This window comes from Ptychodera flava, chromosome 10, assembly GCF_041260155.1.
Source record: "Ptychodera flava strain L36383 chromosome 10, AS_Pfla_20210202, whole genome shotgun sequence".
NCBI classification, from domain to species: Eukaryota; Metazoa; Hemichordata; class Enteropneusta; family Ptychoderidae; genus Ptychodera; species Ptychodera flava.
Genome location: NC_091937.1, coordinates 41,502,631 through 41,528,588, shown reverse-complemented (window position 1 = coordinate 41,528,588; position 25,958 = coordinate 41,502,631). Strand labels below are relative to the sequence as shown.

The following is a 25,958-nucleotide window of genomic DNA, read 5'->3' as shown; positions in this document are numbered from 1 at the left end:
ACGGAACTGGAGAAAACATAGGAAGTGGTGTAACTCTGACAGGTCACATAGGAGGTTCAAAATCAAAATAACATCTGATTGGTCAAGATGTTTAAATTTGCATAATAGTACTAATGAACATCTGGGTCATTTAAAATATTGGTACCATGCTGTGGAATAATAGAAAAGAAAGTCTGGAAATGAAAGTGATAAGAAAATAGCAAGCTACACATAGTTCATTGATTTATTCTCAAGATGGATATTATACTTTACATATACGTATACATGTACAGAGCTGAAAGATGCACAAGGTATGATTGCAATATTTTTGCTTAAATCAACCAACACTGATGTTGAAAAAGTTAAAGTTGCTGATTGAGTACAAACAGGTGAACTGTCTCCTGGTTGGTTGACTGTACTCAAATTTTTCTTCACAAACTGAATGAAGGAAAAAAATGGCCATGCAGATTCAATTTTTTTTGAAAAGTAAGCAGTTATGACAAAGTGATGGTTTGTATATCAGATGTAATTTTGCTTTGAAATCAGGAAGGGTGGTGAAGTGATTTGACATTCAAATTGATAAGGTGATTAATCATGATGTGGAATGTCAAGGATAGACAATACGACAAATTGAATGGATTATGATGAAAACGAAAAAACTAAAATGAAATGATTTTGTGAAAATACCTTAATGAATATCTGCTATGATAAATCAGTAAACACAAACAGGGAAACACAAACATCAATGGTTCTCAAGCACAGACACAACATGTACCAATGACAAGACCATGTCTTTTAGTATCTCTTTCATCATGAAATGTGAAATACCAGAAGATAAGCTGACTGAAGCATAACAGTCTTGTTGTTCAGTAGAAAAGAAAATTGAAGTCATGCAACTTTTTGATTTTTGAAGCAGTATGATGTACTGCAGGACTTTGCTCTGTGGCAGTGAGTTTCGTTTGCCAAATGGAAAGACCGGCAATGTACTCGAAGAACGTGTATCTCTTTGTGTGTATTCAAGGTAGACAATGTGGTAGGGGAGAGACCAATGGACAAAGTTACATGTAGAAGACATCACAAACAAGTAACACTCTTACTGTAAAAGATCAGTAGTGTAGTATGGTATGCAGTGTTTAACATTCATGGATGAAGGGCAAACCACATGAGGGTGAGATGCATGTTGGAGTCAAAGTCAGGTACATCTGGCGACATACGGAAACTTACAGACAGACAGATAGACAGAAAGAGACAGAAGATGGGAGAAATGAACACACAGGTATCGTGTTAATATTAGTAAACAGCAACAAAATGTTATGAATGCAAGGGACTGATGGAAATGAAATACGAAATCCTACGACTACTGAGCAGGAGGGGAAAAACTGACAAATAAACCCAGCCCAGCCTAATCAAGAGCAAACATAAAAACCAATCAAATAAATGAACAGAATATGACAAATGGTGGTTGTTATGTGTTCTGAGATTGATGGTAGAGGGCGCTGTGTAGTTGCTATGTAGGAGGTGAAAATGGCTAATCAAGTTGGCTGTCATTAACTGATCTCTATTCATTGCTGATATCATGGTTTGTCAACTAGCAGTCATCGTAGTGGGCTTTAAAACAATCTCAAATTTTGCTCTTTGAAGCATAAGAAATATATACTGTAAAAAGTTGATGCAAATTTTCAGATGTGCAATAAGAAGTGTGCATGAAATAAAATTGCAGGCTATTGACAATACAATGCATACTAGTTAACTTAACAGCGCAAATTATATCATTAAGCAATATATACGTCAGTGGCGACATGGTTCTAATTACAGACATGGCTAGATGTAATAGCGTACAAACCCAAAATTCACAAAGATCACAAAATTGCACGTTGAGCCAAAATGGGTGCTATAGAAGTGCATAGAGAAAAGTGCACATATCATTTTTTAGTGCAAGTGTTTGTAAACATCTTGGCAACTTCACAACTATTCACCCTTGCAGGAATGTTGGAATAATTAGCTAGACAGCTGGTCAAACAGCTTTTGGTTTTCCAAAGATAGGAATTCCGAGTAGCAGTGATGGCTACGGTTTGTTTGGTAAAAAATTTCCTGTGTTCCTGTACTACCTTATTATCAGACAGATCTATCATGATTATCTATCTGCATAAACTCACAAAAAAAAAATCCTCAAAAATTACATTTTCCTTTCTTTCATAATCTTCATGGTTGTTATATAAAATTTGTTGCAGTCACCAAATTAGATAGTGAAGGTTCTTGGTAAGTTATTAAAATAGAGTTTAGGACTATTTCATTCAAATTTTGAATAAATAAGGAAAAGTGAAATGCATACCCATAAAAATCTGATGAAACAACTTTAGAAGTCGCTGGTTTGCTAACCCTTTCACTGCAATGGTTTGACCCAAACCAATTGGTTTCCATAGCAAAGTTGGATCATTACACAAGGAAATTGGGGTGAAAGGGATCGACTTGACCATTTGAAGCCAATCATCATGGCCTAACAACCATGTAATAGTGAGAGAGTGTTACACTTTTATACCTTCCTGATTGGTTGGACAAGGTGTTAAGAAAAGGTTCCTAACAGGCGTGGTCCGCAGACTGGCAATGTCATCGTCTAATTTACTATGGTGTTGACATTCTAAAGAGGAGCTACAATTATAGACTATGGGGAGATATCAGTAGAACCCTGAACTCATTGATTAAGTAGTGCGTTATGATAACTGCCATAATAATGATAATTGATAAATTAAATTGTGACATTATGACTATTTCTGCACATGATTCAAAAACTGACACTAGTAAACAAACTGGGGCACTTTTAAAATATGCCTCACTTGTTCAAATATCCGCAGGAAAAAATTCAAAGTTTGACTTAGAAAATCTAGGAAAATGTTTCTGTATATTATGTACATGTACATTTGTACATGTATCACATGTATAGGAAGGGCATCTTTGTGACTGTCAAACTATTTTAGAATTGCCATCAACGGAGATTTGCTATTGGTACCTATCGAAGTACTCTGTAATACTATCAGTTTAATACATAGGAATACAGCTCTATGTCACTTAATGTCAGCATTGAGTAGAAGTGTAAGCTGCCAAGACGTGTTGTGTGATTAAACATCGAGAGAAACAATGCCATGGATTTTGATAAGGTAACTACTGACTGATGAAACCACCCATACATCCCACGTCGCTACCTTCGCCATTACCACCTTCTGAAGCAGTAGATTCCCCTTTCTTTAATTTTCTGGTCCCTTGTGACTTACTCCTCTTAAGCTGTGCATCGTTGGGCCTCTTGTCTTTCTTGGAGTTGTTTCCTGTTGGACTCAGACAAACTCCATTTTGCTGAAATGTCAAAAAATAGCAAAACATTTCCCTTTACGTTTCAGTATTTAATTGACACTTTCTTTGAGACTGAGCAAAGTTTCACAAGTGAAACTGTGTTACTATGCAACATAAGCATTTCAGACTGGAAATGCAGTTTGAGTAAACAAAAACCAAACACATATCAATAGCACTCCCAACAGTCCATATACAGGTAGTCAATTGAATACATGAATGATAGAATGGCTGAATTTAACTCCATTTTACTTGAATGCTAAAAAATCAAAACATTTCTCCCCACACATCAGTCCATAATTGGTAAATTCTTCAAGGACAAAGTCTGAACAAAGCTCTACAACTAAATCCATTACTGAGTGACTCAAGCATTTCCAACTGGAAACGCAATTTGACTACACGAAGGCCAACCGAACAAAACACAACAGCGCCCCCAACAGTCCATTAACAGGTAATGAACTGACTGCAGGAACAATGTATGGCTGAATACTGGTAGATTGCTGGGAAAATTTGGCAATAACCTTTCCATATTGGTCAGTATCAATTGAATATTCAAGTTACAAGTGACCTTTACACAAACCTGTTCTGAGTTAGAGTTTCCAGGTGGTGATCGACATCTCTCAGGTTCAGTAGTGCCTTGTTCAACGATATCTCCAAGTCCTTGTGGTTTGTTTCTCTTCGGCGATCTGGGTGTCCTTTGATAAGGATCTGCTGAACCGTACAAATCCGGGGTGCCCATGTTCAGTAGGCAAGTTTTCTGTATGTAGTCTACGATTGCGAGTCCATTGGCTGTACCAATGGCAAGGCTGCCGAATAGATGGAAAGTCACAATAAATGTCAAAATCATTTCACATGTTCAATATCATAGCGTATCTTTTATGAGATCATAGTTATAAAAAATTAGCATAAAAATCAAGTAACCAAAAAGATTAATGACATTGATGTGATATTTATTGTAATATCACGCTGATTCAACAAAAATACCGCAATTATACAGTGTCGCTCAAATTTGATCAGAATTGGTATATACCAGTATGGGTTACCAATGATCAACAATAAATGTTGTTTCTATCTGTTCAGTGGAGGAAAATTCTACGTTGATGTTATGACAATGATTTCTGCACAGTACAACCAGAAAAACAACAAGAAATATTTAAACCAGAAAAACAAGAATGACAAAAGTAATTAAGGTCTGAAACTTTAGGTACTGGAGGTCAACTTTAGCAACATGCATAGCAGAAACAAGCCCCTCTTAGTTTGAGTATAGACGGTCTTCCCCCCCTCTACTGACTATGGTTTCATCAGGTCTGTTAATATGTAACAGTTCATAAACAATGACAGGAAATGACTCAAGATCAGTGGAGTTGGCCTGTTTCTTACTGGCATGCCATCACTCCTGCACATTTGCAGGATTTCACTTTTTCTTACCTCATTTGCACATTTTTGACACTGATGTGTTCATTTGAACAAATTCACATCTCAACCCCTGCATCTACCTGTACACCAAATACTGAGATGGTAGCTCTGGTGGTATGGGAGCCTTTGTGTGTGACGGACATACATCCGCACATACATACCCACAAATATACAGACATACAGACGCCACCGACTCATCATATAAGCTCTTTTTGGTATTTATATAAAAAACCAAATATGAGCTAAAAATCACAATCATTGTGTATGTCTTGGATATGGATGGATATGGACCTGTTTACGGAGAACTACGGTGAACGGATTAACTGCTGATAAGGAAAAATTAGAGTGAGACTGAGGCAGAAGAGAGTGAGAATCAGATTTGAGTTTTGAATAACATGATAAAATCACTTACAGTCCATATGATGAATTAGGTTCCACAGCTGTGACTACTGGAGGTGGCTCGCCGTCCACCCACAGGAACTGGCAGATCACTTCCGGCTGATATCCCGATGGGAACTTCAGTGCTGACGTCCGCACCTTGATGTTGGGCATGTTATCCTTGACGCCTTCTCCGGAGCTGCTGCTCATGTGGGTTGTGGATCCGGATCCAATGGCAGGGACGCTGCTGGTGCTGCTGGTGGTACTTGAATTCCGTCCTAGTGGTGTTGGTGGTAGCTCACAATCTGGCGATTCCAACTCCTCTGCTTCGTATACTATAGAGATCTCAATGGACTGACGGATACAAAAAATACTGTCAATGATGGTGAAGCTACTTCAGTTTAACTATAAATATATAAACAACTATTCAATAATATAATGTGTCAAAGCACTGTTCAACGTTAAAAAGTTCTATTGTACCATGATTGGTATGCATTGTTGAGTTTGTCTCAAGCAAATAAACTTTGACTAAACAAGAACAGAAAAATTTCACTTCAAAGCAACACTTGCAAAAGACTTACTGCTACGTTGGTAGAAAAATTTGCTTTTGGACCCATTTCTTCCAGCTGTCTCTCCAACCCCCCCCAAGGTTTGCAACTTAGTGTAAGGCATAGTAATGGATGCTTGCATTATCACAAAGCCCATCACTTTACTAATAACACCTCAGTGTACTATGGTGTGTGGGACAAAAACAATGCTATGCTATAAGCGAACCTTTTGAACTGTGAACTGAGGTATATTGGAAAATAAAAGTCAACTCAAAAGTTTTACAGAAGTACTTTATCAGATGGAAGTGGGTTGGGACTGATTGTAATAGCTCACTTGGTACTGTTGTACTTTGAAGTGAAAGATGAAGAGATTAAATTTGATGTAATAAGTGATAGCATGAGGGCGTTGAGCATGAATGTATAGCAATTTCAACAAAGAAATATATTAGATTTAAATCATTATCCAAATTTTGAGGAATGTGTTCAACAGATAACATAGGTTGTGATAGTGTAAACCTTTTCAATATTTGCTATGGCTGATGCCGTTTGTCTATGTAGCCTCCCAACAACCCAGGATGTGCAACTGATATTACTTTTATAGTTCAATCAGTGGGCGTTATCACCCGGTAAAAGGTAGCTGACATTTCTACAGTGATAAAGTAGACAGATAATTGGCCAGCTTGGATCAAGTGACTGTGACACGTTTAATTGTCAATTTGGATCACATGACTCTAATACTTACAGCTAATTGGTCAATTTGGATCTCCTGTTTGCTAAATCGGTACAATATAACATGTCCACTAGCACCAGCAACAGCGATAACACGACTATCGAGACACATTTCAATGAGTTGAATTGCATATGGATCTTCCTCTCCATCAAGACTCTTGCTCTTCTTGTCAAACACTTTGGCAGTCTTTAGTTTGTACAGGATTTGCAAAGACACTGCGGGTGAAATATTTTGTGGAAAGGTTTAGTGGAAATTTCGGCAGTGTTTATTTTTCCTTGAATTTGCCAAGATATTGATATCTACAGATTTTTGAAGAAAAAATGAGCAAAAAATGCCACAATTGGTGGCTGTTGGGGTCTCTAAAATCGTGAAAAGCTGGGGGAAGTTAAGACTTCACCGAAAACATACAAGAGCAACAGACAGGGACATAAAGGGTCAAAATACTCTTTCCTGGATGTCTTCCTAAATTTGTTCATTTTCTTAATTTGTTTAACACAATTTATTTCAAGCAACCACACAGTCCATTGCTCAAGAAATGCACAATTTCACGACACTGTTCCCTCTGGGAAGCTAAAAATAGCTACTCCTTAGTTTTGATAGGCAACCCAGAACACCTTGCAACCCAATTTCCGTTTTGAAGTAGGCGATGCAATCTGTACACTGCCACTGTGAGATCTTCAGATTAAACAATGATAATCCAGTCACAAATGAGCACAAGTTTTGACAAATTATCCAGTCGGTAAAATACTTCAACGTACCAGCTGATGCATCCCAGAACTTGAGCGAACCATCTGCATGTCTGTTGAAATAAAAATAGTTTGGTGATTAAGCATCTTCCTGAGTGGTGGTAGTCAGTGGAGAGCCCAGAGACCTGATGACTGGTCTACGTAAATTGGTTATCATGTGGGATTATTGGGGTTAAAGGTCAGTGAATGCTGTGACATGGGGAAAACTTAAAAAAAAACTAATTATCAATGCCAGATGAGAAATAGAATAACAACGTGGCCATCAGAGATTCCACACACATCGGTGAGACTTGAATACTGTATATGCATTTCAGGTTCATAAGTCTTCCCTTGCCTGAATTCAGTGGTCTCTGTTTTAGACTCATAATTTGACCTCTAAAATAATTTTTTATTGAAAATACAGTATTTCAAATATTTTTGTAAGTGTCCATGACATCAAGAGTATTAGAGATTATTTGACTAATCTACCAGACAACTGATGAGATGATCTCGTTCTACAAACTGGAGTTTCTGCCATTGTCTGTTTGCAAGCTTCACACATGTACCTAATGGTTTTACCATGTACTAATATACCGATTATTTCCAATAAAAGTTTTAAGATATAGCAGTGTTCAATGAAGGCTGTTAGCGTTTGCATTTTTCACCTACCCAGTAATGATAATTTCGGGATAGCTGTTTCCTCCACTGCCCCACTCTCCACCTTTCACTGGCCATTCCTGAAGTCAAATAAATATTAAAATTCAATAAACAGCTTTTCCAAATCTTATCTACCATACAACTTTTAAAGTTATACTCAAACTATCCTAAAAGGAACTTAAACTTTACTCTTTCATGATCAAGAGCAAGGTCATTCTGTACAGCCTGGTGTTGCAGAATCAATATCCTAAAATTTACCAATATTGGAATGTTAAAACAGCCGCTATACCCTGTGTTAACTCTACGGGGAAATATTATATTTTCATAAAAACAAGGCAGTAAGAGGAAAAACCAAAAAAAACACACACACACAACCCTCCCCCCCCAAAAAAACCCCCAAAAAACTAAAAAAGCATCAGTGTGGGGCATGCTACTGCTCTCAAGCCTTTACTGTTGACGGACACTAAACGAACCCTAAATCTATCAAGTGTCTTAACTATACAAATAAACTACCTTGCCATATTACAGCATAAAGACAAGTGAGTAAAAACTTCATTTACTGTACAGGTTTCAACATTGGCTTACACAAAAAGTAGACATACAAACTATTATGAGGATTTGTGTCTGAATATCCGTCCCCAAGGAGCGTTCAAAGTCAAAATATTGCAGTGATGTTTATGGAATTGTCACTACACAATTTCATTATTGGATAGCTGAAGTGGGACCTTTTATAGTTTATCACTCTTGAACTGTAGAATTTTGTCAATGATGCACTGAATGCAGATACTTCAGTTCACTTCTCAGATTCAAACCAAACCAATTTGTTTAAAATTCACCACAAAGCAGTCTTGACCTTTGACCCGAGTGCTCAGATGCAATCTGTGAATACAATGTGTTGTCTCTGAACTCAACAGGCCACACAAGTGTACGCTGATTATTGAACATTTGTGAGTTCACCTGGCGGTCAGCTCTCAAGACAGTCTCCACAATGTGGATGATGAAGGATAATCACCTAATAGCTTGTCAGTTCTCAAAACGAGACAACAACTCTGTGCGTCAATAATGCATCAGTTCGTTTTTTCTCACTCATCAACTGTTTTCTGTTTGGCTTGTTGTGGAATGAATGAAACATGAAAGGAGTGGTACCTTTGATAATACTGACTACACGTTTTATTAATTTATCAATCCTGGCTCTTTTTGGTTCTGTAGTATACTGAGGACTTCTTAAAGTTGAAATATACCATTTTTACTCAGCATAATAAACCACACTGAGTATCTGTCCTTTCAATATGCTGGTAACTTTTGTTTTTAAAATGCACCCCTCCCGGCTCATAATGGACGAAAGCAAACTTTGCACGACATAATGTACGAGGCGAAGCCGAGTACATTATGGAGTGCAAAGTTTGCTTGAGTCCATTATGGGCCGGGAGGGGTGCATTATTGCTATTATTTTATAGTTTTGGCAATGCCAGTGAATTTGTAGTTGTAGAAAACGAATAAAAAAGGAAATTTTAACTGAGTTTGAAGCCAGTGAGCGTCGTCCAGCATGATCGGCCCTGACTCTGTACATATTACATGCACTCCACACTGCACAGTGCACTGCACTGAACACGCACGTTCAGCACAAAAAATGACCAGCACTTTCACGGTTCATTTTGAATTGAAAAACGATGTATTTTCGAGGGAAATGAAAAGTAACTGCATCCCTACCGTCTATATCAAACTTGAAACATCACCTTTAAATATCATGCCATTCAAAAATCGACACGGTGAAATGCCAGAGATGAAGAAAACGGAATGTTCATGCATCGACATCAGCATGATCAGCGAGCTGCATGCCATGGTATCAGCTGATCAATACGATCATTATTATGTCGCTAGTAGTACAGCATTCATTGCAAACGATATCAACAGAGTTCAACATTGTTATTCAAATGTTTATATTTCAATAATAACTGTGTCTATAAATTTAATTTTAAATTGCTCCTTGAGAGGAGCCATTTTATTTCGGCGAACGACAGAACTTGACGTAAACGGGTGCTTGAAAGGTACAGTTGACAAACATACTAGAGGGTTTCGGTACCGTCGCGATATCGAGAACAAGGCAAGGTAAAATCACAGACATGGAGAAAAAAACGATGAATGAAAGTTGTCTCCGATTACAGTCAGTGCATCAGAATTAGGTTTCCGAGATGTTAGATCAACGGAGAGTCCACAGTCGTCATGATTGTTGGTAGCTGACCTTGGACCGAGACTTTGAATGGCTCCATAGTAATTTTCGTAGACACTTCCGGTCAAGGTTGATGACAGCAAAAATGTAATAAATCGTACAGTAAGACATTATTATCAATATTGTGAACCATTGTCAAGATTTATAGTTTTGTGTATTACATGGTTTATCCGATATTTCCCTCCTTTGAAATGCGCAGTCCTTTTTTCGTTTTCAAAAGAAAACTTGCTCGCTGTGGGCCGCAATGCCGAATAATGGAATACATTATCAGTAATAATGTATGGATATGACGTCACAAAATTCACTGGTATTGACAAAGCTATAATATAATTTATCATAAATGAAAACAAGACAAAGGATAAAATTCAATATTTCAAAATATTTCAGATTTGTGTTGATATGAAAATGTTAGTTAACACTTTTGTGATATCTCTACATTACAACCTAGGTAGTACTTTCGTTATAAATCTTTGCCATTCCACATACATCTTTACCATTCTACTTACTAAATCTTTACCATTCTTCATACTAAATCTTTGCCATTCGACATAAATAGACACTTTTAAATTTCACTTCCATTGTTTGCCCGATTCTTCTGTTAGCAGTTTTCATACTAACAGATGCTAATGATCAGCATCGCAGAACGCCTGCTTTGAGTTGATTGACTCGATAGTTTCACAAATATGGATATATGAATCAAAGTATACCTCTTTCACCATCAGGATTTGGCCTGAACCCTTTTTTTTCAATGGCAAGTATGGATCTTGTGGGAGTGAATATATATGGAGTAACTTCTTATCATTTTGTAACAGGATTATCTCTGAATCTAAGAATGAATAGTTTGACCTTTCAACAAACTGTGAGATGGAGGCATACCTTTTTACTGTAGCCTTGTCTTTTCTTCTGTTGGCTACTAGATCCCACAGAGTAAAATGCCGGGATGATATCTGGTGGACAATCGGCGTAATATTGAACGCACGTCACAGGAGATTCATGCAGATCCATTGGATATGGATTCTCAAAACACGGAAATCTGGGAACAAGAGAAATTATCATTGACGACATAATCTTGGCTGGTAATTTGACCTCAGTTCAATTGCAGTCCACATCTTACACAAAATGTTGTGTGCTTTACATATGTGCATGATTGTGTACCTTGCACAAAAACTCAAAAGTATTGAGCTTTGGACGTGCAAAATGTAAGAAATAATGCTTGTTTGGCAGCCTCTGTATTACAGTGATTCTCAAGTTTGACAGTGGACAGACAGACTGACGGACGGACATACATACACACATACAGATATACCATACATACTTGTATACATACATACATATGTACATGCATATACTATGATCAACAAATAGACATGCAGACATAAATACTGACAGACAGACTCTGGACAGAATATCATCACATAAGCTACAAATGTCATAGAGTTGTGACAAATGAGAGCTAAAAGCTTGATACACAAATGTACACGGATAGTGCTACCATTCCAGGGTGTCTTGTTAGTTAGTGGCTCTAGATACCACAGTACAGGGACAAAATGATGGACGCACTGGTGGCCATGTTAGAGTTTTACAGACAAATCAGAGAGCACCGGAAGGATTAACTACAAGTATTATGCTTGAGTGAAAATTGAGAGAAGGGTAAAGCGAGAGCATGTTGGAGAATGAGCTGGATACAGATGGAAAACAAATGAAAGGATGGATTATATACATACAGCGATGGATGGACAATGAATGCAATGTATGAGTGAAGAAATGTTAACATGTACATATTATTCACACAAACATACATAAAAACACAATGACAGACATGCAAATAAGTATGAGCACACACATAAACAGACAGATATAGTACATATATAGTTCATTTCTATCACTTTCAGCCATGATACCGACAACACACGCACTGACAAAATGTAAGTAAACTATTCATACTGCCAATTGAAGAAATCTACAGATGTAATCTGTGTGCTACATTAAATTGCATAAAACAGTTACCAATATAAACTAAACATATGAAGTTAATAAAAAGATTATAATCAGGCAGAGATGGTGAATGAGTACATCAGATTTTTGAAAGTTATTACGATATCATTCAATGGATTGGAAATATGTATTCTGTCACCATGATCTTTTTGGGGCAGAAATATTGCACATGATACTGTTGTTAAATGGTTAATGCATGGACTTCTTATGGATCATTTCCTTATTTCAGCTACATACATATTGGGGGTGGGGGGAAGGAGGAACGAGAAAGAGGGTTAAATCATGAATTATGATGGGCCTTAATGAATTCTTGATCCAGAGATCTTTGTGTTTTCCAAGACAACAAATCACAGTTGAGATATGTCTACTAACTAGATATATTGTTAATGGTACCATGCTAATCTTATTCATTTAACTGATGTAACACACATTGTGGTTTTGAAATTCTGACAATACTGTGTTCTTTAACCCTTTCACAAACATTGGTTTGGCCCAAACCCATTGTTATCAATGATGATTGTAGGCCTGTTTAATGGGTATTAGGGGTGAGCAGGTTTAAGCGAAATAGAGGTGAGGGGAAAGATTAGATGAAAAGTCTGGTTACCCTGGAGATGTGAGGTCCACCACCACCATGTCATTTTCCAACAGCACTATAATAGCATATGGTTCCTGGATGTCTGGAAAACAAAGAAAGACACAATTCATAACTGATTCCGTTTAACAGATTTCCCTCTCCTGGGCTTTGCTTTGCCAGCCATACTGTTACTCATGTTATTGTCACTTAGATAATAACCAAAGAACAAGTGCCACATTCGACCTACATATATGAAAAGATGGTCAACACAAAAAGAATTCTATTGAAATAATTCATATACACTGTATAGGGTGAATGGGTCTGGGATAGCAAACATATGATTCCTATAAATTCACTTTTCTTTTGATATCAAGAGTTACATAGGTCTTTCTAAAAGTTTGATTTAACTATTACAATTTTGGTAAAACTTATGTCTAGAGAGGTACAGGTACATGTGTATTTCATAATTTTTGCCCCCAAACGGCTTTTATATAATTTATGAATATTAATATGTCTTGGATGATTTTAATTTTTTTAGATGATTTCAATTTTGGCATTTTCCCAACTTCACGGATTCACTTCCAAATAACTATCATGCATGTAGGTTTTGGGTTTAAGTGTATGAGTGACAACCCATATCATGACAACATTATCAAATGTTGAGTTCAGCTGCACCGCTCCAAAGTGCCAATCCAAGAATAGAATTCGGAAAAGAAAAATCTTGCATTAGATCAAAAGATTACCATTAATTATGTAATCTGACATTACGGAAACTACATTCACTGCTTGTCCTTTACTTGATTTTTCACTAAAACGCTTCACAAAATCAATTCACTACATGATGACTCTGTGTGGGCGGTTTCACTTCTTTATTGGTTTTACATCTTAAGGGAGGTGGGTGCATTAAATCTGATTAAATTTTCTTCCTTCAGACATCCGCAGTAAAGAGAAATGCTTAAAAAAAAACAGCTACGCCACAATTAATCATTTCACAGTATTCCAAAATGACAGTCAGAAAGGAAAAACATAAATGAAAGTGGCAAATTACTGAGAATGTGTACTTTATCATCTTTTTTCATGTACTTTAGGAGGAAACCACAAACTATACATTCAAAATATGAATGTACTAATTTTACACATTTATAAAGAATTTCTGAAATGGTTAATTGACACCTCATGACCTCACAAGTGTACTTTTGTTTTGAACGAACAAAAACCAGTAAAGGGAAAAAATTTGCATTTTCTCAGAAGTGAAACAATGTCAGTCCACACACGTCCTTGACCTAGGCTACTTGATAAATATGCATAGCACAAATTTGCTTTGAATTTAAATTCTTAAGTGGTGTGTACTTGACAGTTTGCTCCATATGAAATGTAACATTTCAGGAGTCTGTTGCCAAAGAGACATTGGAATTTAAAATGTTACTCAAATGTACAATTAATGTTTGTGGGCGTGTGCACAGGTATGGTAACTTGCACCTGGCTATTTGTGAAAATGAAATCTGCATGATTGTGTACACCTATTGGAGCATGTACATAAATGGCACATTCATATAAGCATTCATTCATTGACTGTTTGAAGTAAAACACGGTCAAGCGACCTATGCAAAATGCTTTCTCACAAGCTGTAAATCCTACTTTCTCACAAGCTGTAAACCAAGAGAAGGTAATGGGTATTCCCAGGCCATTTTGGTATAAGCTAGACTTGTTATACCTATGCAATCGATTCACACAACTGTAGACATTTCACAGTATTCCCTCATAGTTTGACAGACATGTTTCCCTACCTTAGCAAAAACATTTAATAAAATATTAACATCAGTAAAAGACATACTTACCACTCGGCCATGGCGTTTCACAGAGACACAGGAAATCCATGATAGGATGTTCCATTTCTAACACAGTTGTATTTTTACCCTGCATGATAGTGAGACTTGGCTGCTTGGCCGCCTTGTCGTAGGTTAAACCACCAGAGAAGATAATGTACGGCTCCCTGAAAATCCAAATTTAACACCATCAGGTTTGGTGTTAATAGTTATTGCAGAACAGTTACAAGGATGGATGTGAAATCATAAGATCATAAATAGGTGATTATAAGTATCTTTATAGTGGATTCTCTTGGGCAATTGTCCAGGACCAGGGTAGCGTATAGGTTTTAAGTTTGCTTTATATACATGATAAAAGTGGATAAACGTGGACAGTGTATGCTGGACAAGAGTCAGACTAGTTTGGTTTGGGTAGGGAGGGGAGTTTAAGTCCGATGTAATAGTTGTGCCGTCCTATGACATGGTCCAAGCTGGATGAAGGCCTGAATGTCATTCTGCCACCATATGCAAAACACATAGGTCAGAGAGGATGTTACCACGGTAATTGTATAAGCTATGGGCCAGGCTCTCAAACCAAATGGCTAAGTGTGGACATCGACCAGATCTATATTCCAAAGATGATCATCTTAGCATATGCTAAGTACTAGAAAGATTTTTTGCTAATTTTCTGGTCTGCGCTCTGGAGGAACAGAAAATGTAGAGTATTTTGCTGATCAACAATCTGTAACAATACTTTTGTCAACAATATCATCAATGACTGACATAAATCTGCACTTGGATTGGCAATTTTCATGACCCCGCTTGACCTTACATCCTGGTACTTTTATTTTTATGAATCAAACACTTTGATTAAACATCCACATCAGTCATTAGTCTTCACTGAATTCTGCATCGAATTCCACTGTCTCTCAATTTCAAGTGAAAAGAAAATTTTTCACAGGACAAAATGTTGAATTTTAAATAGTGTATATATCATAGACAAAAGAATAAAGGGTCATTTGGGGTCATGAAAATTGCCAATTGAATACTCTATTATTATACTGAATAATAGAACCTGATACATTTCTAGTATAGCAGCCAATGGAGAATTACTGATACACAGACTATGTATCAAAATTCAAAATTTGCCCATTTCCATTATATGCAGGCACATTTCCATATCTGGAGATAAGAAATACCTGGGCATTGATTGATGAGAAAGGTTGTACTTACGCTCCCTTGCATGATTTCCACTCCACTTTAGAGATGGGAGCGCAGGGATCAATTCTGGCTCCTTTCATAATGGGTGGCTTTGCTGCAATAAACGTATGCCAAAACGTGTTAATGTGGAACAGAATGTAAAATGCTTCTCTGAGAAGACACCAGTGTTTTGGATATATCTGCCACACATAAACTTATTAATACATGTGTACATTATTACGATCAGAATTACATCCATCCATCCACTCATACATACACATATGCATGCATTTATAAATACACCGTTATACATACATATACATGAATATATACTGTAGATGCATGTATTGGCTGTCATACAGATACACACACTCAGATGGCATTGTGAAGAAAAACACAACTGTTAGTTGGTTGGCAACTGCTGGTTAATATGCCCAGGGCCTTGTTCATTTTGTGGCACATTGGCATAAGTATGACTTCTTGGGTTTCACTAGGCTATGCTACCTTTCACAGACCTGACATTGGTTTATGTTCAAATAACTTTATTTTGATTACTTTGTCACTCAAAGGTGCACTGAGCATAACATTACTATTTTTTGTTTAACTTTTAACTTCTACTGGGCATTTCAAAATTAATATATATTGAAAATTCTCCTTACCATTTACCTTATATCTTCATATTGATGGCCCAGTGCAAGAGGGGCATATCTTCCATGCTTTAACACAGGGGATAGCCCCTCTTGCAATGGGCCATCAATATGTTCTTAAATATATTACAACCACATCTGCTCACCACAAAGATGGCAAGTCTGCAGTCTTCACAAATGAGTATGTTGGTGTGCATCTGGCAGCACACCATGTGAGGAACTACACTAGAAATTGAAAAGACACATCTGATGTGTAGTCTGCCATTTTCAGGCACAGGGACACTGCACTAAATTTGTTGTTGCAACCTTCTCTATAGCTAGCTGTTTCAGCACCGCATATTGCCACTTCAGAACCAACACATTCTTATCATTCTGCAGAAATTGTTTACTCACCATGGGGATACATAATATTAACTGGCTTATTAGCATTTTTCATGTTCCATAATGTGAGACTGCCATCCGTATGACTGCATAAAAATTGTTTGCCTTCACAGTTCCAGGCTATTGACCTCACAGGGGCCTGACAGCAGTATCTGTACTCTGCAGCTTTGGTCCGCAAATCCCATAATACTATTGCCCCTGATTCAAAACCAATTAATAACTGCAAGACAGGAAGACAAACACACATTAGTGTCATTTGTGTGTAAAAAAAACCCATTTCAACCGTTAACATCACGTAAGTTTGATCAGCATGGCAATGCTAATTTCTGTAAAGGTTAGAACCTTTCATCCCTCTGCTGGTTCAATTGATGGTAAACATAAAATCTATGAACAAAGTTTCCAGGCATAGCGTGTGCTACCAAGCCTGAGGCAGAATCATATTAAAGCCCTGATTTTTTGACCACAAAATATTACAATTCTTAATGAGCTACTGACTGTTCTGGCTTATTTTTTAACTTGCAAGGTAGACCATTTTTTCACTGTCTAGTTTTTTGTGAAAATCAAAAATTCAATTTTTCTCCATACTATACCGCAACAAAGGAAATAGCAGCCATTATGAATTCAAAATAATCAAACATTTAAAGTTATTTGCCTTTCTCACTCAAAATTTTGCACATTGACCCTACTTTTTTATACCAAAAAAAAAATCATTTACAGAAAATAATGCAAAATTTCATTGAGCTGAGAAGTACAAGATAAAAACTTTGATTTTTGAGGTACGGATCACCTTAACATGTTAATCACCAGATTTTTTTATTGTGCCTTGTGAGACCATTAACAAAAAAGATTTCAGAGCCTTCTCAGTTGATTCAAAAGAGTGCCGTTCGTGTTAATACCAATTTTATTTTGTGCACACATCTGAAACATGGCCATTCAAATCTTTTTCATGGTAGTTATCTGTCTTAGGGAGCCCTTTTCAACAAACATAGGGAAATATACCCCCTGGAATCATGAGGAATTGTAATATGGCTCTAATATGTACAGAGGATTCTTCAGTGTTTGTTCATAAAAAAATTTGCATTACTGGTGCACAAAATTGGCCGAGGGGAACCCCTGGTTAAGTCCTTAGGCTCTCAGTCAGTTGCTGTTCTCAACAGAAAATTTTAGAAAATCATAATGTCAGCAAAATGTCAGGCCATAATCCCCTTGCCACATCTGTTGATAACACTGAAGATCAACATTATTAAGAAAAACATCAACTGCAAATAATTATCTGTCATAAATCACTCGTCCACATTTTGTGACAGAACTGAAGTGAATAGATTGTAAATCTGTTTGTCCCGGACTGACTGTTTAATCATTTAAGCTCAGAGATGGACCAGAGGAGATGACAAAACAAAGCAGTTAAGGTTATTTATTAATTTGCCACAGGATCCAATATTTGTTTTTAAATAATTTATTTACAAATTTACCGTCTGTCGTGTAAGTGCAAAGAACAGATATTAATCTCCTCATTTCACCTTATTCAATTCTTGTGTAAAAATATATCATTTTATTTCATCATTATAATTCTTTGAAATACGCGAAAGAGGATACCATTCTACCCGGTATTATCAAAAACACACAAAGGGACTGACCCTTTGGTATTTTCACTTACGGTGTTTGTGCAAATTTGACAGTACTGATATATTCAAAAAAGTGTAGAGAGAATTTAAGGATAATGAACCTGGTCATTTTTCTGATCACTTGCTGTACCACAATCTAAGTCATATTCTGCTGTTACTCTTAATTACTATCTATTCTGCATATGTGGTGTACGGATTCTGTGATATTGCATATGTGATGTGTGATTTCTGTGACACTACATATGTGGTATGTGATTTCTGTGATATTGCAAAGATAAACGTGGTATATGGTTCCTGTGATATTGCATATGTGGTGTATGGTTTCTGTGATATGGCATATGTGGTGTGTGATTTCTGTGATATTGCATGTGTGTGGTTTCTGTGATATAGCATGTGGTGTATGGATTCTGTGATATTGCATATGTGATGTGTGATTTCTGTGACACTGCATATGTGGTATGTGGTTTCTGTAATATTGCATATATATGGTATGTGGTTTCTGTGATATTGCATATATGGTATGTGGTTTCTGTGATATTGCATATGTGGTGTATGGTTTCAGTGATATGGCATATGGGGTTTCTGTGATATGGCATATGTGTGGTTTCTGTGATATGATACATGTGTTATGTGGTTTCTGTGATATCGCTTTATTCAAAGTAATTTTCCTTATCCTCGGAAGCTACCACTAGCATTTGAAAACTGTCAAACATGAGCAAATCTCCCAGAAATGATCACAAAACATAACTTGGCCTTAGTTCAAAACTAAAATACAAAATGCTACTGCCAAAAAGACTGGGTACTATAAAACTGCTGGGAATTACAAAAGAATTGTGTATTGTTACTCCTAATAGACCTACCCACTAAAAATATGATACACTCATTTGAGAATTAATTTGTTTGTGTTACTGTATCACTACTTTAAAACTTGCCTGTCACAACTCATTCAGGGGTAGAACAACCAGCTTAAATACCTTGTCAGATTTAAATAATCCTCTATCAATCCTATTTGGATTTCTAAAAACATTTTAAATATGCATTTACTAAAATGTTGATTACCTGGATGGCATATGGTAAAATCACTAGCGCAACCTGCGGCAATGTCTGTGTTCTGAGATTTCTCTGTTAATGTAGTGGATGGATATCCACATGTGTATTTCAGTGTACTAAAAACTGCCCCTTCAAGGCTAAGTTACATACAAGGCATAGTGTGCCAAATAGATAGATCTGCCAACTCAAAATATTAAAATGTTTCTTGGAACATATCTTGTGTGGGCCCATTTTAAAACTTCTTGAAAAATGTACGCTTTCGCACTCTCATTTTTTGGACCATCACTGTACAAACTTCATTTTTTCCGTAGAGTTAAGAAGGACAATGCCTACCATTTTGACTTGCGTATACCGATAGATTTAAGAAGATTTGCCTTTCTAATCAATACAATTTACCCAGTAATCTGATTTTTATCTTTTTATAATGCATAAGAATAATGTTTAAATTTTCACAAGCTAAGTATTTGCAAAAGTTTGAAATATTCCATTTTTGAAATGCATGTTATTACATTAATATGCCTGCTTATAGATGTGCGTACATGGATACTTTACTGTACTCATATTGAACGTCAAGGCATATATTACATTTAACAGCTACCCTGCAGACATAGAAAACCAAGTGACATATGGTGAGTTTTCATACTTTTGAATATATTCCTAGGAACTGATACTGACATGAGAATATTACTGTATTCATCCCATCCTTTAAATTTATCTGTCCAGTCAATGGGGAAAAGTTCTCGTGGACCTAACTGACATAACAGAATTTAATCAGCTAAAACACAACTGTACAGAGTTTGAATACAGTGGCACGCACACAGAGATCTGACCGGCCTTGTTTCCAGGTCTCATCAAACCTAATACCAGGTAATTCACCTCAGTTCACCCGGCCTTGCTGTGACACAGATGGTGGACGGGTCTACCATTACTGTACAGATCAGTTATACATGTATGTGTCTGCCACAAACAGCTACCCCCATTACAAGACCTAATCCAAACAGTGTCAGTCCATACCAGCATTTCATCAACTTTATCATTATAAATAATACTCAAACAACAAATGACACACAGTTTTATGTACAGTATATATTATTTATATGTTATGCTGTGTTCTGCACAAAATGTTGCCAGTATTTTTGGTTTGTGTGTAGCGAATCTATGTAGTGTGTTTTGGAAAATCCCTACTCAGTATCTGAATAAGTTTAGCTCTCATATGACACAAAAGAAGCATGCACAATGAAATAAGTCAATGGACATACAAAAGATATTATCTCCTCTTAAATAAAGTAATAATCTTAGAGATTTTATATAGAAGACAGGGCCTAAGAGCACTGAAATATTTGTATCATGACTCATATTGACTTTGAAGGATGTTAATTTTGCTATTTATGCATTCAGTTGTATGGAATGTTTATCTTGATCAAAATAAACAAGTTTACTTCTTGCAATGGAGTTACAAATCTAATTTACATAGGCCGTCTTTGTTTGAATCTGACTCTTCTTAAATTACAAGGAAATTGCTATTTATGTGTGAATGTTATATAATTAGAAGCGATGCTTTTGCAGTCAACAGAAAATTTAATTAAACCTTAAAGAAAGCATTCACTTGATCAACTTTCCAATGTTCTGCAATATTGACATGTTCTGTGGCCTGGGGTGATTGTACTTCGTGATCTACACTAACCCACAGATGACTTTTCTATGCTCTCAGTGGTGACAAAAAGATGGTACACGTAAAGCCATCTACCTTGCCAAAGGTATTCATTGCATGAGAAAATGTTCTGGAAACAAAATCTTACCGAATATTTCAAAACACTGATGCTTGTATCAAGTTGGCTATTAACCCTTTGAGTGCTAAAGTCGATTTTTGCTGCCTCTATACAACATAACGCCAACAATGTCTTTCACATGTAGACAAATTTTTTCTGATTTTTCTCAAAGTTTTGGTCAAAAAGTATAGCCCATGAAAATTTATGTCTATTAAGTCCAAAATCAAGGAAAAAATTACAGAAAAATTCATAAAATTTGGCAAAATGTTGCCCTGATATTTTAGGGAGAAAATTACAGTGCTCAAAGGGTTAAAGTAGAATTTGTAAAACATTCAGTGGACAATAGTAATTCTTGAATTTTGTTTATTGTAAAGAACAGTCAACTGACTTACAACATTACTACAATTAATTTTAGAAATTTGACATAATTTGTTAAAGCTGAAATTAAAACGGACCATGGCATAAACAAATCGTGTTTGTAAACAGGCAGAGCAATATAAATATCATCATAAATATTTATGTACACATAATTATACCACAGTAATATGATTTCTGTTTTGTACTGTCTCCCAACAAAGATTGCAGTTGCCTGTGAGCTTAATACATTGCAGAGTAGGCTGACTGAATGGGGCATATATGAGTAACATAACATGTAGGCCTGGTTAAGATGAGCAATTTAATGTAATGAACTGACTGACGATAAACGAAATTGAGATATCCTATAATATTGTGAACATTAATATTTTTCCATAAAACACCCACACATTATAAAGTGGTATATTGCAGATGTCCACCCTGCTGAACGCCTGATGAGTACCACCTTTTTTGCCAAGCCCTGATTTTGCGCGTACATTAAGTGCACAGATTTGTGCAGTGAGCACAAAACACGAAATCTGACAGTGGGAACACAGCTGGTTGGACGCAGCTCTAATCACATCATAATCATCAGCAATGCTTTGATGCTAGGAGATATCATTTGAAAAACAGAGCAGATTACCTTATTAGGGTCAAGGGGATTATCACTGAGATGTACGACGGGACCAGGATGTGTCTTCCTGGATCTGAAAATTGATGACGGAAAAAAAACAGGAAAAGTTAGGATGAATAGTCAATGTTGTTTAATGGTTAGCCTGCAGCATAAACACTGAAGGAAAGTCTGTAATATAATTAGATGACTATTTTGATGACTCTAGCAACGAATTTTTCATCATTTTGTTTTGCAAACTACAGAGATGATATACACACCTATATCATATGATAGAAAAGAACTTCAGAATTGTACATAGAACGGAGAAAGGAAGAAAGTTGTTTAGGTAGGATGCATCTTGGGAATAGTTTTTTGGACACTCAAATTTTTACAATACTACTCCGGTCTGCTTCTTGTTGTGAATTAAATTTTTGATTTCCACACAAATGAGATGGTGAAAGCTTCATTAACTCTTCAAACTTCAAATGCAATTAGATAGCTAGATGGTATTTTGAAAACTGCAGCAACCTATGTTTTATTTTGAAGCTTTGACAAGTAAAATGATGCTTTTACTCTTGTTTAATGAAAATCAAAAATTTAATTTTTCCTCATAGAGTTAATACACATTGTAGCGGCCATTTTGGAGTTCACACGTTAGTATATATTGATTGATTTTGAAAGATATTGATTACAAAAGAGAACAGTTTCCGTGATGAAAGTCTGAGCAAACGTTACAGCTATTTTGAGGCGTGCATTTCCTTTAAATGCTAAAGATTGCTGCCTTATTTTCCTTACACTTAATGAAAGCTTCACACACTTGTAATCAAATGATACACAGTTTTAACAATATACCGTACATCGTCAGCGAACATTTTTGTAACAACAATACATGATTTTGAAGAGGACGGTAGAGTTTTTCAAACATCTCAGTGCAACCATGCATCTACCTCAGGATGTACATAAAGTTTTTAATACTTGGCAACGAATACCCACTTGTCAACTGCCTTCAAGTCAAATTCTGAGTACCAATAAAAGAAGTGCTGTGATTTATTGTACAAATTGGGTTCAAGGACTCAATCAATCAATATTATCTGACAGAAGAGCATTATGGCTTGTTAAACTACACAACATTCAAAACTTGAACAATATTACTCCATTGTCCGTGCTCTAAATCAATCTGTCTTGAAGTTCAAGGGTTGTTAGGTCGATACTTACAGTTCAATGGCTTTGTTCCAATTAATAACATAACCTGATAGAATGAAGCATTCTATGTTAACTATGTGAATATTTCCTCTCTCTGTTCCTATGTACAACCATTTGCTTTGAAATGGTAAGTGGCAAAAGGTAATTCTGAAAAAAATAACACAATGCACCATCATCAGAATCATCCCCTTTCTGTACCAAATTTTGGTATGTTCCTGGTTTCCATTGTAACGTTGGACTTTTACAAAGGCAAAATGGGGTAAACAAGACTGAACGTTTTAGACATACATGTAACATGTATAACCGGTAAAGAACCAGTAATTCGGATAATAATGTCATGTGAATGTGAATCTATTCTTGAAAGAGAAATGCTCCTACTTATTTGATGAAAGGCTTAATACTAGTATTCATCCTCTGATATATACATATAACTAGGAATAAAAAAAGTCATGTAATTTACATCTAGACAATTACAAACATGAATGTTGCACATGTCTACATATAATGTGTCAAATAAGAAACCATGAGAGGAACTTTTTTCTTCTGTTGAGTCTACACAATAATAGTCATGTCAACAGTTCACAGTCTACTGTAACAGCTTGATTTGAAATTCAGTAACTTTGACAGCAAGACTTCCATGGCAATATAACATGTCTTAACAAAAGTAGAGGACAGGATATTAGCCAGAGACGTGTGACAATTTACGATGGAGAGTAAAACTATGACATGACACGGTAGTGACAACAAACCTTTGTTGTTAGCAACATCTCATGCATGCTGGGCCAACTGGAATTCACTAAAATTCCTTGTGTGTATATTGACACCGCTGTAACTTGAATATCAATATTGTGTATGTTCACAGATATCATTGTTCCGTATTCAAATGTAGTAAAGAGAACCTACCTTTCCCTATTAAATTTGAGTGAATGCAGTATTGCTGGCTTTTTCTGTCTCAAGTTCCACAAATGTAGACTGTCGTCTGCACACACACTTACTAAAGCACCCTGTGGTTGAAAAATTATATATATCAGATTTGATGAACATTTTGACAGTTGACATCAGAAAGAAAAGAAAAACATGTTTAACAGTTGAGACCTTGTCTTTTCATTCTGTATTTTGTCATTATCTTCAAGCACTTGTCTTGGGTCAACTCACTTCTGTATCATAGCAATAATAGTCCTACTAAATACACATGCACATGAACTAAGAACCAGTATAGCTACAATGTACCTTGAATATTACACTAAAGAATTTCATATGATCAGATAAAAAGATACAACGTCGCATGTTTCAGTCTGTGTAACACTGGAATACCTGTAAACTCAACTAGTCCAACAGACCAGATAAAACATGACATTTTCCCCTTGTGGTCACTCACCTCATTGACAAGGAATATAAGTTGTATGACTGCTACATCTTCATCGTGTCTCACATGACAATCAACTCCTGGTTGTCCAAATCTGAAGTTTTCTTGTTAAGGAAACACTGGTACTTACAAGTATGTAAGAAAACAGTTACTTGGCTCACTGAAAAAATGAGTAACCATGCTTTCACAGTGCAAAAAGGTGGGAAAGTTCCTAGTTAACACTGGTTGCTCTGAACACCCTTTGACCTTTGACCCTTTTCAGGTTTCATCGTTCAAAGTCAGCATAAAAATCATGGTGTCTGGGTGATTGATAAGACACACACTGCTGTGATACACACTATCACCATCAGGTCAAGTGGGTTAAAATCACTGTTATTTTATATATCTTAGCAAGGCATATTGGTGAAAGTCATGTTTGAAAATAATAATTTGGGGTAAAATATTTAAAATAAACCAAAGGCTATTGATGAAAGTCATGATTGAAATCAGTTTTTTTTTGGTCAGGTATTAACATTTACAAATGACTATGGATGCATATGAATCCCTTCAAACTTTAAAAGTCAGTTTTAATAAATTGTATGGGACATGTTGTACCTGTACTTTGTCTGTTTTAACTGATGTGACCTGAAAGTGACAGATATGCACTGGGCAGGAAGCAGGCAATCATGCTGATTCCCTCACTGTAACATGTTTTCACCTACATGAACAATAATCCTCACTTTTTATGAGTTGGAACAACACCTGCTGAGATGATTGAAGTCGATTAGATCGTAAAGCACAGAAAAAGAGAGAAATCCGATATTAAAATGCTTTTTGAGAATGGAAGTGGGGTCAAAATAAGTTCACACAATTCATACTGACTTTATCCACTTGTAACTATATCCTTCTTGATCTGTGGGGTGTTTGCTATACACATATCTCATATTATACTTGTAGCTCACCGGAGTCCAGGTGTATTGAAAGTTCCCAATAACCAATTTATAATTCATAACTTTTGAAGCCAAGTGAAACATTAAGTAATCCATTAACATTGCAGTTTAATTTTCGTAGTTTGCTTTTCAAGGAAAAAATAATAAAAAGCAAAAGAGTGTTCTATGGACAATGTACTTCATCTGTAATAAAGTGATTCTCATCCCAACACCCTAGCTCATGACCCTGATATGAAAAGTTGATGCAGCAGAAAGTTTGAATTGCCCTGAGAGTAGTGCAGTCAACCCAGGCAGTACAATAAAATGCATTTTGTTTGAAGGCGAGATACAAAAGGTTGCCATAAATTTAGAGCCTGAGGAAAAATATGCATCTGTGTTTATATTGCTTTAGTCTTAGAATCGGCCAAAGTGGCAAATCTAAACAGTGTAAACCAGACACATG

At 36.2% G+C, this 25,958-nt stretch overlaps 1 protein-coding gene across 1 annotated transcript in view; it reads right to left on the bottom strand.

The window, feature by feature from the left end:
- The window catches only part of LOC139142821 (syntaxin-binding protein 5-like), a 92,319-nt gene that overhangs the window by 15,472 nt on the left and 50,889 nt on the right, over nucleotides 1-25,958 (bottom strand). Inside the window, 15 exon segments of the mRNA XM_070712985.1 lie at nucleotides 3,147-3,327; nucleotides 3,902-4,127; nucleotides 5,150-5,469; nucleotides 6,406-6,608; nucleotides 7,152-7,192; nucleotides 7,788-7,855; nucleotides 10,882-11,038; nucleotides 12,605-12,677; nucleotides 14,413-14,567; nucleotides 15,613-15,694; nucleotides 16,620-16,827; nucleotides 22,049-22,112; nucleotides 23,234-23,368; nucleotides 24,125-24,225; nucleotides 24,600-24,681. Of these exon segments, the coding sequence (XP_070569086.1) occupies nucleotides 3,147-3,327; nucleotides 3,902-4,127; nucleotides 5,150-5,469; nucleotides 6,406-6,608; nucleotides 7,152-7,192; nucleotides 7,788-7,855; nucleotides 10,882-11,038; nucleotides 12,605-12,677; nucleotides 14,413-14,567; nucleotides 15,613-15,694; nucleotides 16,620-16,827; nucleotides 22,049-22,112; nucleotides 23,234-23,368; nucleotides 24,125-24,225; nucleotides 24,600-24,681 (2,096 nt within the window).